The sequence below is a fragment of the Schistosoma mansoni genome, chromosome 3, assembly GCF_000237925.1.
Source record: "Schistosoma mansoni strain Puerto Rico chromosome 3, complete genome".
In the NCBI taxonomy this organism is placed as follows: domain Eukaryota; kingdom Metazoa; phylum Platyhelminthes; class Trematoda; order Strigeidida; family Schistosomatidae; genus Schistosoma; species Schistosoma mansoni.
In genome coordinates, this window is record NC_031497.1 from 7,311,884 (window position 1) to 7,328,654 (window position 16,771).

The following is a 16,771-nucleotide window of genomic DNA, read 5'->3' on the forward strand; positions in this document are numbered from 1 at the left end:
ATCACATAAATATTGGTGCATGGAGGCACCAGATATATATGCGCCACACAAAACAATGAGAATGAGAAGAGAAAAGGGATAAGATGCATATATGAAAAAAAAGTGGCGGTGGGGGAAACTGAAATGTACAACCAGAAGAACTCCCTCAGTTAAGGTCATGACCACTCTTTATTAAGAAAGTAAAAGAAGGTTACAGCAGGATCGCCACTGGCTTCTATTCTGAGCCATACCTGATAACGTCTCTAGCCACTGTGTAGCACCATCTCTCGGACCCCAGCCAGGGAGTCGTGAAGGACCAACAGAAGCTAGCCCTTTGCAGCTTTCTTCCATACCACGAGACCATGTCATACACTGACCAGAGGCCAGTTTGAACGGCGTACGTGGTTTCAGAAAAACTGGTTCAGCATTCGTATGCTGTAGAAGCATTCACTTTCGATCAGACAGTGACTGGAGATGGTTTAGATGGAACAGAGTTTCCACCATGAGCGAGCTGCTGCATAAGTTGGAAAGTAAGGATACACAAATTAAGAATAAAAGGGAGTGAATAGGCGATGTGGTAAATAATAATAATAGTAATAATAATAATGTAAGTTGTCTGACTTTTGGTAGGAGCGAGAATAGCATTGTGGGCAGAAAGCGTCATTTCATTTATTTGCACGAGGGCTGTGATACTGCCCGGGTGCCCAGACCGAAGCAGGCGATTTTCTTAGGGAGCCACACCCGGAGCCTTTGACCTAAAGGACTAATCCACAAGGCAGTGGGGCATCGTGATGAGATGCAGTCCCATTGTAGCCGGTGACCAACAATTGGTTCATGCGCCATTTGTTCTTTCAGGATACTGGAGCCCATGTGCACCATTGGTTTGGAATCAGGGTTTTCCAACTCCCCTAGGTGGATCCTTCATGTCCACCAACCCGGTTAAAGCACCGGACATTCGCTTTTCGTCCTCTCAATTTCGTAAACAACAGTAGTGCCACGAAAAGGCAGTGAGTAGGGACTTCTCTGACAGAGGCTATATACTATGTCAACGGCGTATAAACACGTATTCACTATATTATTTACAAGCACCCATTAAAAATCTAATTACCGAGCGTCTTAAAAAGTATTGTGGTGTATGCTACATAAGCTGAGAGACATAAGTAGTATGTAGCAGCAATCAGAAGTGATTGAACTGAAGAGAACAGAGAGGGAAACAGGTAGAAACTGTAATAACAACAGGATTTAAAAGATCATGAAGTATGTAAAAGACGACTAAAATAAGATTTTTAAATAATGTATTTAATGTACGGTTTTCATAATTTACCAAGGCACTATGCAATTTTGTATGAAACAGCAGCAGATAACTAGGTGATAAAAAAGAGTATAGCTGCAAAATGATTGAGGTTCATCGCATAGATAACATATGGTTCATGTATATCTAAACACACTATATGTTGATAGCGATTTTGGAAGAGAACTAAGGCTAAGAAGATACTGTAATTCAGAAAACTGTATAATGCGAAATAATGGGATATATAACAGTCAATACGAGTGATGTTGAAAACTGAAGACCTTAGAGATAGAGTACTAGAATCCACGAAATATTCGTGTCAGAAATAATTTTAAAAGGAATGATAAAAACAACTTTCTCAATGAAACAGCAATTTCGCCAAGTGTACTTACTATAACTACCACAGTAAGTTATGCTTTCAAAAGAAACACATAAACCACAGTACATTTAATACTATCTAAATAATAGTAACATGACTTAATAGGATAAATACAATTGAAATGTTCAACATATGATTCGAAAATAATTAGTTGCAACTATAAAACACACTAGAGAATAATTTTATGTAAAAAAAATAAATGCGAAGTGCTAACAGTTAGATTTTCTGAGTTTCATTTAAATGTTTCGCGTATAATTCTTCAAATGTTGAATTTGACATACGACATGCTAACATGGATAAAACACCAGTAAGCAGACCAGGTACAGAACCAATCATTCCTGCTATAAGCATTCGCTTAAATCCACGATTTAAGCAATACAATGAACTTGTAATTCCTATATAAAATGAGGAATTAAAAGGTGAGAAAAAATAAAAGAATACCAAATTGAAAATATTTGTAGAATAATACAATACATTAAACATAACATGACTAAATTAGCAATCGATTTAAAGCAATAAACTATATGATCATATGTTTGTTTACATCAGTTGAAGGGTTAGTCAGTCATATACAACGTAGAAAATGACATATATATATATGTCGATTCAAGCTATCTTATCATATTTGCACAGACTGACTAAATTATTTCAAGATAAATCCTGAGGCAGCAACTATGTCCGTAGTAGTAGTAGTAGTAAAAAAGACTAGATATAATAAGAGGAAAAACAAGCATAGTGAGATTTCGAGACTCAGTCTTTAAAGGAAAAGGAGTGAATGAACTTTTGTGCCACCGTGATCGACTTTGAGCCATTTTATCCAAAGTCTCTAACCATTGTTTATGATAATCAAGCGGACCCTAACTAGGTAGTCGATACCTATTGACATGGTCAAGTCCAATTTTCAGCGACTTCACAGATTGATGTCATGTTTTGGTTTGGCTATTCCCAATTTTATTCTACCTTGCTCTCGCATCAGAAAACACCACCCTTCGAGGTACGATGGTAGTTGAGGATACGTGTCCCGACCACTTCCGTTGAGGAAGATTTACTACCTCATCAATCGATTTCCTATCCTTACCTAGCACTCCGTTCCTAACCCAAGCATTGATGATATAGTGGTCCCGAAATACGCGAGTAATGCTTCCAAGACACCTATGACCGAATACCGGTAACCTATGAATATCTTCTATTCTTAGTGGCCATATTTCATATTTGTAATGTAGGACGAAGAGAACTGATGTGTAGTAAACTCGTCCTTCGGTTGAGACAGAAATCTTCCCATAAGCTATGACTCGACCAGTAGTGTTCCAGTAAAGAGAGCCTATACAAGGTAGGCCTTCCATTGACAGATACTGCCACAGAACTTCACGGTAAACGGAGTTGGACCCCGTCTTAAGGTTAAGGAATACAACTTTAGTCGGACATCAAAAAGCATGTCTATGTTCCAGAACCTGCCGGGTGTGAATGTTTAGTCTATACATTCACATCCAGGTCTAAAACCAGAATAATTTTCTAGAGTTTACTTTTCATGAGCTATAGCAAGACGTCAAAGTATTATTAAGGCTAATATTTTAGACGCTCTTAATGAAACCTATTCCTCTGTAATTTTTGTCCTTTCTTATAGACTCGAACGATCGGTGATCGAGACCAGTCAGATGGCATTACATCTCGTTTTCATATTTTAGCCAAGATTTCAGCTAAACTAATTGCTAAAGCTGAACCACCATACTTAAAATTTTCAGGGGTTATTCCATCAAACCCTGATGTTTTGCCTCGTTTTAGATTCTTTATATCCTTTCCAACCCCAGTAAGATTTTTGAGGACTTACGTCAGTTTGGTATTCAGGTTGCTCGGAAATAATGGGTAACTGAAGTGTGGTTGAAAGCGAGTCGAACTGTTCCTTGACGTGAGCATCTATCAGTTTTATAGACGCCACTGAAATCCACTGGTTTCCCTTAACCTTTTTATTTAAGTTACTGGTATGTATCACTGCTGTTTCCATAGCTTTTCGGATACTATGCCAAGCTGTCTAGGGGTGGATACCACTTTTACGATTGATTAACTCCAATAGTTGTTCCTGAAATACATTCTTAACTTTTCCGTTATAAAGTTGAACTCTAAGGGGTTTTCTTGGTGTGACTTTTCTACGTCCAGTAAGATCCAAACAAATACGCCCCTGAACTAGAGAATGATCTGATTCTAAACATGTGCTCCAGAATGAGTGATAGTCATCTATCGAACGCCCCCAACGACCACCAATGGCAGTGTGATCTATTTGAGTACATCGATGTAAGGGGGTCGCCACATCAGAAGATGTTTCTCATTGTGTCTAAAGTTAGTGTTTGCTAGAAATAAAAGATTATTTGAGCATAGTTGCAACAGACGGTCGCCATTATCTGTTCTCTGAGCCGCAACACTGTAAGATCCGCCTGGGTCCATTTACATTTGGTTTAGTTTACCTACATGAGCATTAAAATCGTCTTCCATTATTACTGCATCAGAGCGTTCAGCTTTTAGGAGGTTGGATAACTTCCTATGAGATTCACCTCCAACTTCGTCCGAGTCGCAATCAGTGGGAGCGTAGACAAAGACAATGAAAAGGCAACGGCATGTGTCCCTATGTATTGGAGTTTTTAATGTTCTGTTTGGTCAAACAGCTTACAAGCCAGTCTATTGGGATTCAGTCTAACAGACCATATTCTGCTTCAAAATTTAATGGTTTACCTAAACCAGAGAGGCCACGGGAAGTAGCAGTGGGGTCTCCAGATAATCGAAGAGTAAATCGTGCCAGTTTTTTATATTGACAAGGTCAGGTCAAGTGAATGACTACTCGGATCCTGTATGCGCGTTCAGGAGATGCAGCTCATATCAATAGCGTGAGATTATAAAGTCCTGGCTAAATGATACTATTTTCCTATATGACACAATGTTCGAACATTGAAGGGTCCAACATGTAGTTCGGAGCATGATCTCAGGAGACCAGAGATAACATTTCATGAACCCATATCAGCATTGATAGAGCGACGCGATAAAGGTATAAGAGATGGGTATCTGTTTTATTTATTTATTTATTTGAACACATAAATATTGGTAAAAGAGGGCACCAGATATATATATGTGGAGACGGGTTATTCAAAGGGACGGAAGAATTATTAAGAGATGAAGGGGGGATTTGATCACCAGAAAGATGATGTCGCGTGCTGACAGAGGTGTGGGGCTGGTTTTCACTTACCGAATGCCCACAAAGTCCAAGGGACAACTGCTTGAGCCTGGTTGCGCACAGCAATTTTGGTAAAGTCTTTGATGCGTTAGCTGTGCACTTTAAGAGGCCTTAACGCCAGAAACGGAAATTCGTGGGGTGTGGCTTTTTTAGCCCCTTCTTTCCGTTATGAGAAGGCAGCACAGTTTTAGATGCTGGTTGTCCGAGGGAAACACCTTGCCGTCAACAGACTCCTCTACAATCAGTATTGTTACATCACCCTCGGACAGTAAGTTGATACCTTTAGTCTTACTGTTTTCCTGTGGTGTGTGCTATTGATGTCGACAAGTATAAGTAGTATGTATCACCAATCAAATGTGAAATGCCTGGAGGCAAGTTAGGAATATTGAAGAAAAGAGAGCGAGAACAGAGAATGATTGGTGTGAAAACGAAAAAACAATCAAGTCTGAGACAATTGATTGACATTTTGCAAATGAATTATTTACTGTATGGTTTTCAGATTATACTAAGAGATTCTGTAATTTCGTATTCAAACACATTCGGTTGTCCCGTCTGTGTTCTCGTTCATTACACTCCAAGCGACCTGTCTGATATAGTAGGATCTAAAGGAACATGTATTCCAGCCAATATAGCTCGGTTGAGTCAACACGATAAAGAAGCCCAACTACCGCTTCAAGATAACTGCTGCGGCCAGAAAAATTCAATGATATGTTGAGGATACTCTTTTGATCTGATATACAAGCATGTCATTTTAGAGTCAGGTATATATAAAGCTATGAAAACGAGGATGTTTTGACGTAAGACGAACATCTCGCCTACTTCGGTAACTGTGAATAGTTATTTACGCACATACGCCGGTTACAGCTTGTGAAGCATAGGCCGCGTGGAGCCCTTCTAGGGTTACTATCACCTTCAACCCCACATAGACTATGTTTGGATATGGGACTAGAAACCACATCTCGTAGAAAATAACCCTGATACGAAAACGCTAGCAAGTGATTGCTTATGGAATTTCAAAAAAAAGGCTGGAAGAAATTAAAACCAACAAGTAATTAAGAGCACAGTAAGTAAGAGAGTCTATATTGCAGTACGTACAGCATGAAGAAATTTATCAAATTTCAAAATTGTAAAGGAAAGTATAAGGGTTCACTAGTAGGGAAATAAATGTATATATTTCTCTGTGCGTATGGATACAACGCACAGGTCTAGAAACAGAACAAAAAATAAATTTGATGTTGGTAGTTTCCTGAATCATGTACATGGATGTTACTGGAAATACTGGGGACAAACATAAAAACTACAAATAACCACTGCTTTATATTGAGTGAAACAAGACTAACGCAAACATCCTCAATGAAATACAATTTGGTGATGAATAACATAATGTAAAGTCTATATCGATAGTGACTCAAAATTAAATTCCAAGTTACCGTCAGTAAATTGGAAAAAGTTTATTTTTATTATTGATTTAATAAACGCAATTAATTAGATTAACAAATGTAACATCTATTTTAAAAAATGACAAACACGAATAAATGACACGTTCAGGTTTAAAAGTTGTCTTCTAGGTAAGAGTTACGAATGAGCGAACTAAAAGATGGCCGATGAAATATAAGTAGCAATTACGAATCTCCCAAAACAGGCTAGAAGGAACCTATAAGTAGGTATACGTAGAAATTTTAATAATGCTTACCCCAACCAGCAGCATGTTCCCAGTAGCTTGTTTTCCCTTGAACTGCGGAGAACAGTAACGGTAGAGTGCTTTGATGATTAAAAGAAAATATAAGTTTGACAAAACGACATATCAAGAAATGTCCTTATAATTTTTTAAAATAAAATATTCAATTTCTTGAATAATGAAACTAATCTTTGGTCAACAATATGCTTACGAATCACACGACTCGTTATGGTGCTGTTGTGGTAGCCTTCTACTGTTAGCCACTTTGACTACTAAGAGGGTTACAAGTAGTGAGTTCATAATGTGTAATAATATACTACAGTAAAACCAATTACAAAGCCGTAATCTGCTTCAATCTTTACAATAAAATAATTTACAAACGTGTTGTGAAGTTGATATTAAATGTGGTAATTCCGAATCATTGACATTTTGGAGATTCTTCTAATATGAGATGAGAGCTATGCGAACTGGATCAACCAGACAACTAATATACAACATTTGAACAATTATCCTCAAGACGGTAGATGAGAGGGAGGTCATGCAAAAATGTACTGGTGAAGATCCTAGAAATATTAGATTACTTTCAAGTTAATAAAATCATAAATCGGCCTAGTTATTGGTTATTAGTTACAAAAATTTATAAGACTAAGGAGTTTATTTATTTATTTTAACACATAAACATTAATATCAGAAAGGGTTTTTGTGGATATTATAGTAATTTTAATAGTTGAGATCATGAGTCTATTTAAGCTAGACCACCATGGAAAACCTGGAAGCACTGTACTACCGTTTCGTTCGATTGTGGGATTCCTCGGTAGTGAGCATCCACGATCCCGCCCCGCGAGATTCAAACCCAGGACCTATCGATCTCGTACGTAAAAGGGGGCAACAAATATATATGCGCCATACAATAACAGTGAGGCCTGTAGCAGTTATCATTGGTTTGTATGACGTCTGTGATACTACCCGGGAACCCAAACCGAAGCAGATGGTTTTCTTGGATAGCGACACCCCAAGCCTTTGACTTGAAGGTCTAATCCACAAGCCAGTGGGGCAACGTCAGAAGATGCAGTCCCATGGTAGTCAGTGACCAAAATTCACTTAAAACCCGTACATGAATTTTCAAAAGTATTTCTTCAGAAATATAATATTTGGAGATTTAACATCCTCAACAAAATTTATGTAAGTATAAGTTCCCTTTTGAGGACTCACATAGCGCCATAGAAATATTGGGATGCTTAATCTGATAGCTTAATAATTAAACCACAGTCTAATAGAGTAATATTTTAATGTTACAAGTAAAACACATTTTGGCGCCATATGTGGAAGCTGCTGGGACATTTGTGAAACGTGTTGGAATCATTGAAGACAACGTTTCAATATATTAACAACCAGATAATTACTAACCCTGTTAAATGTAAATAAACATTCCCAGACCTCATGCTGAAGAACATGAGCAATCGTTCCTGAATAACAATGGTCAAAAATATTGTTATTTATTTAAACACATAAACATTGGTATGAGGAGGCACCAGATATATATGCGTCAAATAAATTATTCGATATGTTCGAAAGGTGGGATACTACTCGGGTGCCCATACTAAAGTAGGTGGTTTTCTTAGGGGGCCACAACTCGAGTGTTTGACCTAAAGGTCTAATCCACAAGGCAGTGGAGCAACGTTAAGAGATGTAGTCCCATTGTAGCCGGTGACCAACATTAGGTTCATAAGCTATTTGTTCCCTCAGGATTCTGGAGTCCATCATTGGTTTGGAACGAGGGTTTTCCAACTCCCCTAGGTGGACTTTCCGTGTCCACCAACCCGGTTAAGGCGCCGGACATTCGCTTTTCGTCCTCTCACTTTCGTAAACAACAGTCCCGCCACGAGAAGGCAGTGAGTAGGACTTCCCTGGCAGAGGCTGTATACGCATGGCCGTGTGAGAGCATTTCCAGAGGGATGGTGCCCCCCCACTCTCGGTCGTACCAGGGCATTCGGGGCGGTTAAAAATAGGGAGTAAATGAACATAGAAAACGACTCTCATAGATGAGCTATAAACTTGACCTTTCACTGATAGACAGATGTTATGACGCAGATTAACGGTGTGGAAATAATGATGAATTGAAATAAACAAATGTAATCAAATAAAACAATTGAATGAAAAATTTTATTCTACCATAAGTTTCACTATTTCCCCAATTTACGTGTAATAATTCACTACAATATCTTACTGGTAAAAAGATTCCTTAAAATGTGTTATAGTAGTTAAATTGATCAAACACAATCCTACTGATCTAAAATACAATAAGCAATCTCCATATTCGAAAAGAGGTGTTTTCTTCAGTTAAAAATATCAAATAAATGTTGAAATATGACAAATCGCATGCAAAAAGAATTAATCGTGAACATACTAGTATCCACCAGTAAGTAAAGTTACTTTGGAACCAACGGAAATTCCAAATATAATACCTCTAAGTATACAATGATCTAAGGAATGACGCTAAAACAGAAGATTTCAGTGAAGAAGAAAAATAAAATGAAAAAACTTGTCAAAAGTGTTTTTTTAATTTGTTCTGTTTGCTTTTCAAATAGTTAAACTATTCAATATGAAATTATTTATAATTTAGGTAATTTATCGGGTATGAGTATACATATGTTATAGTCTTTTAAAATTTACAATGGAAAATTCGATGGTATTGTAGTGGACGCTACCAACAAGGATGTTCGTAAGTAGTGTGTAGTTGACCGTGGCCTCGAAGTTGCAGTAATTATAAAACTTCCAGTGGATCGAAAGCATGGTGTTGGAAGAACACTTGGAGATCAGACGATTACATAGTTTACATGGAATAAAACATCGAAAGTTGCAAATGGATAATTGAAGGCTATGTATATGTGTTATTTAAGTATTTTGTAACTTCTCGCAATATACACATTTCTTCTGCCTATTATCATGTCTTACGGTATATATCTTATTTAACCAGTTTATAATTTTATGTCGACATGTTTGGAAGTGTGTGGTAAAGTAATGACTAACTTTGTTAGAAATAGATACGAAACGATAAGATTACGTTAAAATGTATAAAATGATAAACTCTGACTAAACATTATTGGATAATAGTCTTTGTGCTATTCCACTGAACTCCAAATTATCTTGAAATATGCATATGTCTACTCAGAGCGAATACATGTTAAAAGATTTTTTTTTAGAAAAGCGACTCTGAGATGTCCTTAACAGAATAGAATAAACATAGACTTATTATGGTAGGCAAAGATGAATAGTGGCTAGCAGTAGAATCCAGGACGCGCGTTTCGTCCTATTTGGAACTTGTCAGATGGATGTACCTGCATCTCAGAGTTGATGTCCATCCTGAGACTCGAACCCAGTACCTTTCGCTTCAAACGCCATCGCGTTATCCACTCAGCTACTGAGTCCTGATAGCCACTTGTTTGTGCAATGGGGTGAAGTTTAAATTCACTTTGTATTGGTTGTTTGAAAACGCGCGTCCTGGATTCTACTGCTAGCCATTATCCATCTTTGATTATAATGCTTGAGAATTAAGGCAATATCGATGAAATCCGTACAGGATGCGCATATGCCCATGGGAAGACATAAACAATTAATACAAAAATAGTGGGGAATCTCTTTATATCCAGTTTCCTTGTAACAACACTCTGTAAATAATTATTGATAAAGAAAGTTAGCGATGATAGTAGAGTAAGAAATAGAATTGCACTCTAATATAAGATAAAGTTATATCCAGCTTGTTGAATAGTTACTCCAGGGTGTAAGAATAAACTATGTTTGATCATAGATAGGAAATTCATCACCGAATTTTTTAATTGATCTGAGGAGAAAAAGAACAGAAATAACTCTAGTGAAAAAAAGAAACACTGATACTAGTCAGACAAACTTGAAGGACTCATTCATTTCATGTCTAATTGAAGTCGACCAAAATTAAATAATAAAAGAAGAAACAATCATACAGATTTCATGATTTTTAGAGATTGAAATGATTAAACTTTTATCCCAATTGATTTGATTAAACACAAATAGTTGATGATGAAAAATAAGTTATATGTTTGAATGTTTTTTGTTCAAATTAACGGTATACATCAAGAATCTTTACCTTAAGTTGTGCAAACAAAGTTTATACAATAGACTCTGGTGAGAAAACATTTAAGAGAATACAATTGGCTTGAGTTTTGATGGCAGTTAGATAAGCCTGATAGTTATTTAAACCTTCAGTTGTATGTGTAGTAGCCTAAAGAAAATCAAAACCGCATATTTAAAACAGTATGTTACTCTCTATAAGGGATCGAATAAGCGTAGAAAATAGTTATATAAAAAAATAGGATTATACCATTAATATAAGAGACACTTATCTACCCTTAACTGACCGTAGCCATTTTATGGTTTGCAAAAATAGTATATTTATTGGCACGTAAGAATTCATCATACGATACAAACGCACGCATTACACCTGTAATCATTCCAATAGATATACCAAGATATACAGGAATTTTCCGTGCTCTTCTGCCGACTTTATTCAATTCTTGGTCGGATAAAACGGGACTGCAATAAAATAAACAACAATAGATAGTCTAAGATTTTCACTCGTATTTAAATTATAGTTACTAGTGACTACAACAAAACCATTGAAACGATATTTTAAGGCTAAGTTGTAAACTAGATCCATTTGTGGTTGCACCATCATAAATGAATTATTCACCTACCGAATGTCCCAGCCTATATCTCATTATCTGGATCCAACTGAACATTGATAAATACCCGTGAATTTTAAGTACCATATTCAGTTTTTAAAGAATACAACTTTTTATTTTCTTTCTCTCTTTCTCTCTTCACAGTTGGGTTAATCAAGTGCTGTTAGTGTTCATCATAGCTAAACCGGAAACCAAATAGTCACAATCGTCAATATAAAAATGTCGAATTCTACCAGAGATATGAAATATCTCATCTTACAAACTGACGTTCAGTTATGAACTTCAAAAATGAAGATGACATAATGCTATTCAGTGATGACTCTGACAAAATGCAGGGTTTTCGTATCGTCTCAAGAAACAATGCAAGCATGTTTATGATGAGTTTCTCGCTGAACGAAAGATTTAGCCTCAAGACTGATTAGTGTCAACTCCTGAACTAATAATAGGAAGCGAAACAGTTGAGTGCATTGACTACTTCACTTATATTAAAAGTCTCATCAGCTCCGGTGAATCAGTGTCTGAAGAAATCCCATCATGAGGTCAGAAAACTGAGCTGGATTTTCTCAACTTGTAGCGAGATTCCCGTCTTCCAATCAAAGAAGTATACTGAGCACCAGTTGATTTTCTTACACTTTATAGCTGTGGAAATGGTCTATAAAAGTTGAAGACATGCTTACACTGAAGTCTTTTGATCATACGTGTCTTCGAAGCATTGTTCTTGTTTCGTGGAATGACAGAGTGAGCAATGTTGAGGTTAGGTAGAGGGTACTAGGAGAAGGGAGCAAATAGGTTGATGTAGCGAATCTTCATCAACGGAGATGATTAAGAAATCTGTTACGAGTATCTGGCCACTGCTTACATCAACGAGAGATGTTGTAAGAAACCTAAGGGCAGCCAAACCAAGGTATGATATCATTCCACAAAGTAATTGACTGTTCGTCTAAGCCACGTTAGCAGAAGAAGAGTACCAAGTTGGTGTCAGTATGATAACCCTGATCTGGAGTTGAATAATTTGGGTGAAATGGTTGGAAATAATTTAAAACTGCACTCATGCATTCAGTCGGTCAGCTACAACATAGCGCTATGCGCAAATATGCATCGGTTTAAGTTGCCATACCTCATTAGCACGAAAAGATGAACACCGGATTCATAGAAGTAGTTAATTTAGTGCTGGTAATATATAAAAGAAAGATTGTATATAAGGATGTAGTACAGGAAGAAAGGCAGATGTGAAGCAATTTTAATCTCAAGGTTTAAGGGAAGACAAAGAGTGTATACACCTGCACCATTGTGATCGATTCTGAGCCATGTCACACAGAGTCTCCAACCATTGGTTACGATAGTCACGCGGACCACAACCAAGTAATCTGCGTCTACCAACATGGCTCAGACTAGAAGTTAATGACTTTAAGCACTGATGCCTTGTTTTGATGTGGCCGCCCTTAACTCTCTTCCAACCATCCCCCTTTACTAGTCAGCATAGCGCGTCGTGGTAATCGGTGTTCAGACATACGTAACACGTGGTCCAACGATCTCAGTCGATGAGGATTCATGACCGCATCAACTGATGATGATGATAATCGCCCGTTGTTTGGTGGTGAAATCAATCGAAAATCACTGATGTCAATGCATAATCTTTAATGATAATCACTTTGATTGCTATTCAGTTGAAATGATATTCATAAATTCACGAACCCCTTATAGAATCGATTGGTGTGGTCTGTTGATGAATTCAAATTTAGGAGGATATAGCTTTTCGTTACTTATAAGTTTTCAGTGGTGTCAGTAAGCTTTTTAAAGTAGTAATAGCCAACTTCCTAGATTACAAATAAAAAAGACTTTTCTGCCTCCTAATCTAAAGAAAATTATCGTTAGGAGAGAGGTGCTTTATAATACGTACAATCAGTCCATTAATAACATTAAATCTTACGACAGATTATCAACGAAAGTGTAGAACTATGTATTTTAAACGTTAATTACATATAAAATAAGCTTATTCATTGGTTGTAAGCGATTTGTTCAATAGAAAGAACAGTAATATAGTGAACAAAGACTTGGTGGGAATAACCAGTTGATTATATAATGCAAAATTACAGAGTGCTTTCGTAAAATATGAAAACCACATGTTAAATATATTATTTGCACATCTTCCATAAGTTGTTCTTTACATGCTTCATGGTTCCTTCAATTATGTTTTTGTTACAATTACTTTCTGTTTCCTATCCCGTTCTCTTCAAATGAATCTTCTCAATCTCCCGGTGACTTGCAATCTACTTCCTATTAGTGCTACATACTACTTACATCTGTCAACTTAAGCAGCATACACCACAGTAGTAACGCAAGGTATCTTCGTAAAAACATAGATTTCAGCTTGATGTATCAGTAAAACCTTTAACCAACATTTGTTAATGTACAGCAAGTAAGATATTTAATTAAGTCCCAAAACAGCTCTGATAATTAATACAGGACGAATTAGATGAAAACCGACAGTTTAAAAGGGATTATGTACTAGGATGAATAAAAGTAGTTAATTTGATTTATCTACTTTAACAAACAAAAAACAGACATAAAAAACTTACTCTGTTGAGAATACAGCAAGAATACGATCATAGGCAGTAGATGAATAAAGACGATCTGTCAGTGAAACTGGTTTTGAAGAATGATCTCTTTTATCTGGAATAAGTTCTGGAACAGTTTGATTATTAATAGCTTCATCTCTATCTTCAAGTATACTGTCTAATTTTTCAGTATTGATGGCCAATAAATCTTCATCAGTGTCTGGAATATTCATAACTAAACTTGATAAAAAAGAAGGCAAAAATAGTTAACTGACAATAATAAAAAACATTTGGAAAAAAACTGAGGAATAAAAAATTTATTTCAATTATTTCAAACAAACACAAATATGCCACCACACCACGAAATGTTCTTTAGCAAATAAATAATGGTGGTCTACATTTGCTTTGAAACACTTCCATTTTACCAATCAATGATCACGTAAACAAAGAACTTTAAAAAGAGATATCAGTAGGGGCCTACTAACATTAAGAAAAACAGGACGTATGGAAATAAAACAAAATGCCGTTAGTAGATTAGACGAGAACAATCAGATATTGATAGAGTGAGTAATAGGACCCTAGCTTATGAAACCAAGACAACTAACAGAACAAGACCAAAAATGAATGAAATCTAGTGACTTTACAGTAGGCCACGAACCAAACACTTATTTACGAATGAATGCCACATTTTCAGGGACCCTTAAATGCAATCCATCAAAATAAACTCGGAAATCATTAGAAGAGCTGATAGATACATAAAATCATCGGATGAAGTTTTCGATACACTTTTAGGGTAAAATCAGGAAAAGTCTGATCGACAGTAGAGGACTGATGGTATTCTACATCAGGGTAATTTGTGTCAATTGAACTAAAGGTAGTATACAACACTGTTTTTTCTCCCCGTCAATAATACGAGTCTTCCAGAGTACATAAAGAAATGAAGACATAATTTAATTGCACACATTAATATGCGCTTATTGAAATATTTCCAATTTAGTAGTAAAATTGACTTGACATAGTTGATTCTGCTCAGAGGTTAATTACGTATAGTAATGTAAATAATATTTAAGAGTAAATGTCTTATTAATACTTCACTATTCAGTGTAATTCTATTTGAAAAAATATTGAAAATTCCGGCTGTGTACACAACATAAGACTGAACAATGGTTTTCAATTAGATGCATTTAAGTTTGTCAATAAAACAGAATCCTTTTTGGTTTGAAATTGCAAACTAAATTTCAACAATGCAATGTATGATTGGTCTGACAAAACATAGATAATCCTTCGGAAACAGCAATAACCAATGGCTACAGTATTTTCTTGATTTATTTACTTTTGAGTGATCATGTTATGGAAATAGAATACTTATGTAGCGGTAAGATAACTTAAGGTGAGCTATCGGATATCTCGTGACCATAGTCTATAAATGCTAAATCAAATTAATTTTTCAGTCATATCATGAGAGCTAGCGCAGTTATTGAAGCAGCTAATTTAATTTGTTAGACAGAAAACGGCTTCTATACACGTAAATCCTTAGATATAATTTAATACATGATAGGTTAAAAAGTGAAATCCAATTTTCATGAGTTAATCAAAAGATTTAGATTAGTTGTAGTCGTTAACAAACGTTTAATGATCCAAGAGATCTGAATGGCTTACCTAAGTGAACCTGGATATACTGGATATAACCAACATGAACAACGAAATATGAGAGTATCAACTGACAGTTTATTTTAGGGTCGGATGATGCACTCATAATCGGAGTAAAACCCAGAACGAATGTGGATTAGATCAAGCTGCCATAATACAGCACGACGTAAACTTCGATACCACTACCAACAGTTTATGAGCGGATTTAAAGTATACGCACTCCAAAAAGCTTTATATAGACCAAATCAAAGTTGGGATTATTCCCAGTGTTCATTACTGCTATCGTATATGTACTTGAGAACCTTATGGGCCGTGCAGAAGTAGATGATGCCAACAGAAACTTAAGTCGCTGTAAGTATACTTCAGCTGTGAGTTCTTGAACAATAGGGAAATCAACTTGAAAGTTACTAATCTAGGTTAACGATATTTGACATTACAACTTTCACGACGTAACTCTACTGATAACTTTTATCCTACTACTTAGCGAGAGGAGTATTTTAGATAATCAAGCAACCATTACCTAATAGTGATGATGACTTAAACATCTATCTAGTCAGTAATGGTTATTGTTCAATATGCACTGTCACTACATATAATTAAACAAAAAAATCGACAAAAAACTTCGTAGCTAGTATTAGTGTTATCACCAGAAGGTATAAAATCCTCAAATTTCACATTTCTATCAAATCCAGTGCCTTATATTTATCTTCATCTAATTAACATACTAAAAAGGCGAATAAGTACAATAGATTATGTGAATTTAATGCGGTAGCCGCAAAATCCGAAAAGACAATACCACATCCAAAATCGTAACTTGGTACAACTCATAAAAAGAATTTTCAAAAGACAATCCAAGTCGAAAGCAAACAGGAAGCGAAGAAAACTGCCACTCAGTCCCTATTCCATTTCAATGAATGGTGTTTTCGTTATTACTACCATCCTGAAAAACTTAAAGGAACAAAGCACATTTAAAAGACACAAAGAATCTGAGCACAGAACCGAAGTCAGGTATTTTAAATGAAGCTGCCTTACATTCGAAAATTATTCTTTACCCATTTCATCTACACAATGATTTGGCTTGTAAAATCATCAATATCTATAATTTTTCAACGACGTTCATACGTATCTCACAGTGATATGATTATCTAGGGATAATGCTACAGTTTTCACCTCATAAACAGGTTGATTAGTACCATAAATACTACTACTCGATAAACGATGGTCATGCTTTAACATATCATCCGAGAGTTTACTAAAGAACAAAATATAACTCCGATTGATATAATCTATTACGTGCA

General features: G+C 36.1%; 1 protein-coding gene across 1 annotated transcript; it reads right to left on the minus strand.

Annotated features, from left to right (window-relative positions):
* Nucleotides 1-1,702: 1,702 nt before the first annotated feature.
* Smp_074880 (putative rp140-upstream) lies at nucleotides 1,703-14,073 on the minus strand. Its single transcript, XM_018799080.1, has 5 exons — nucleotides 13,845-14,073; nucleotides 10,942-11,116; nucleotides 8,955-9,043; nucleotides 6,563-6,630; nucleotides 1,703-2,044 (listed from the first exon to the last, which is right to left on the minus strand). The coding sequence occupies exons 1-5, from the start codon at nucleotides 14,054-14,056 to the stop codon at nucleotides 1,866-1,868; spliced, it is 723 nt and encodes a 240-aa protein (XP_018650904.1). The 5' UTR covers nucleotides 14,057-14,073; the 3' UTR covers nucleotides 1,703-1,865.
* Between the last annotated feature and the right edge of the window lie 2,698 nt (nucleotides 14,074-16,771).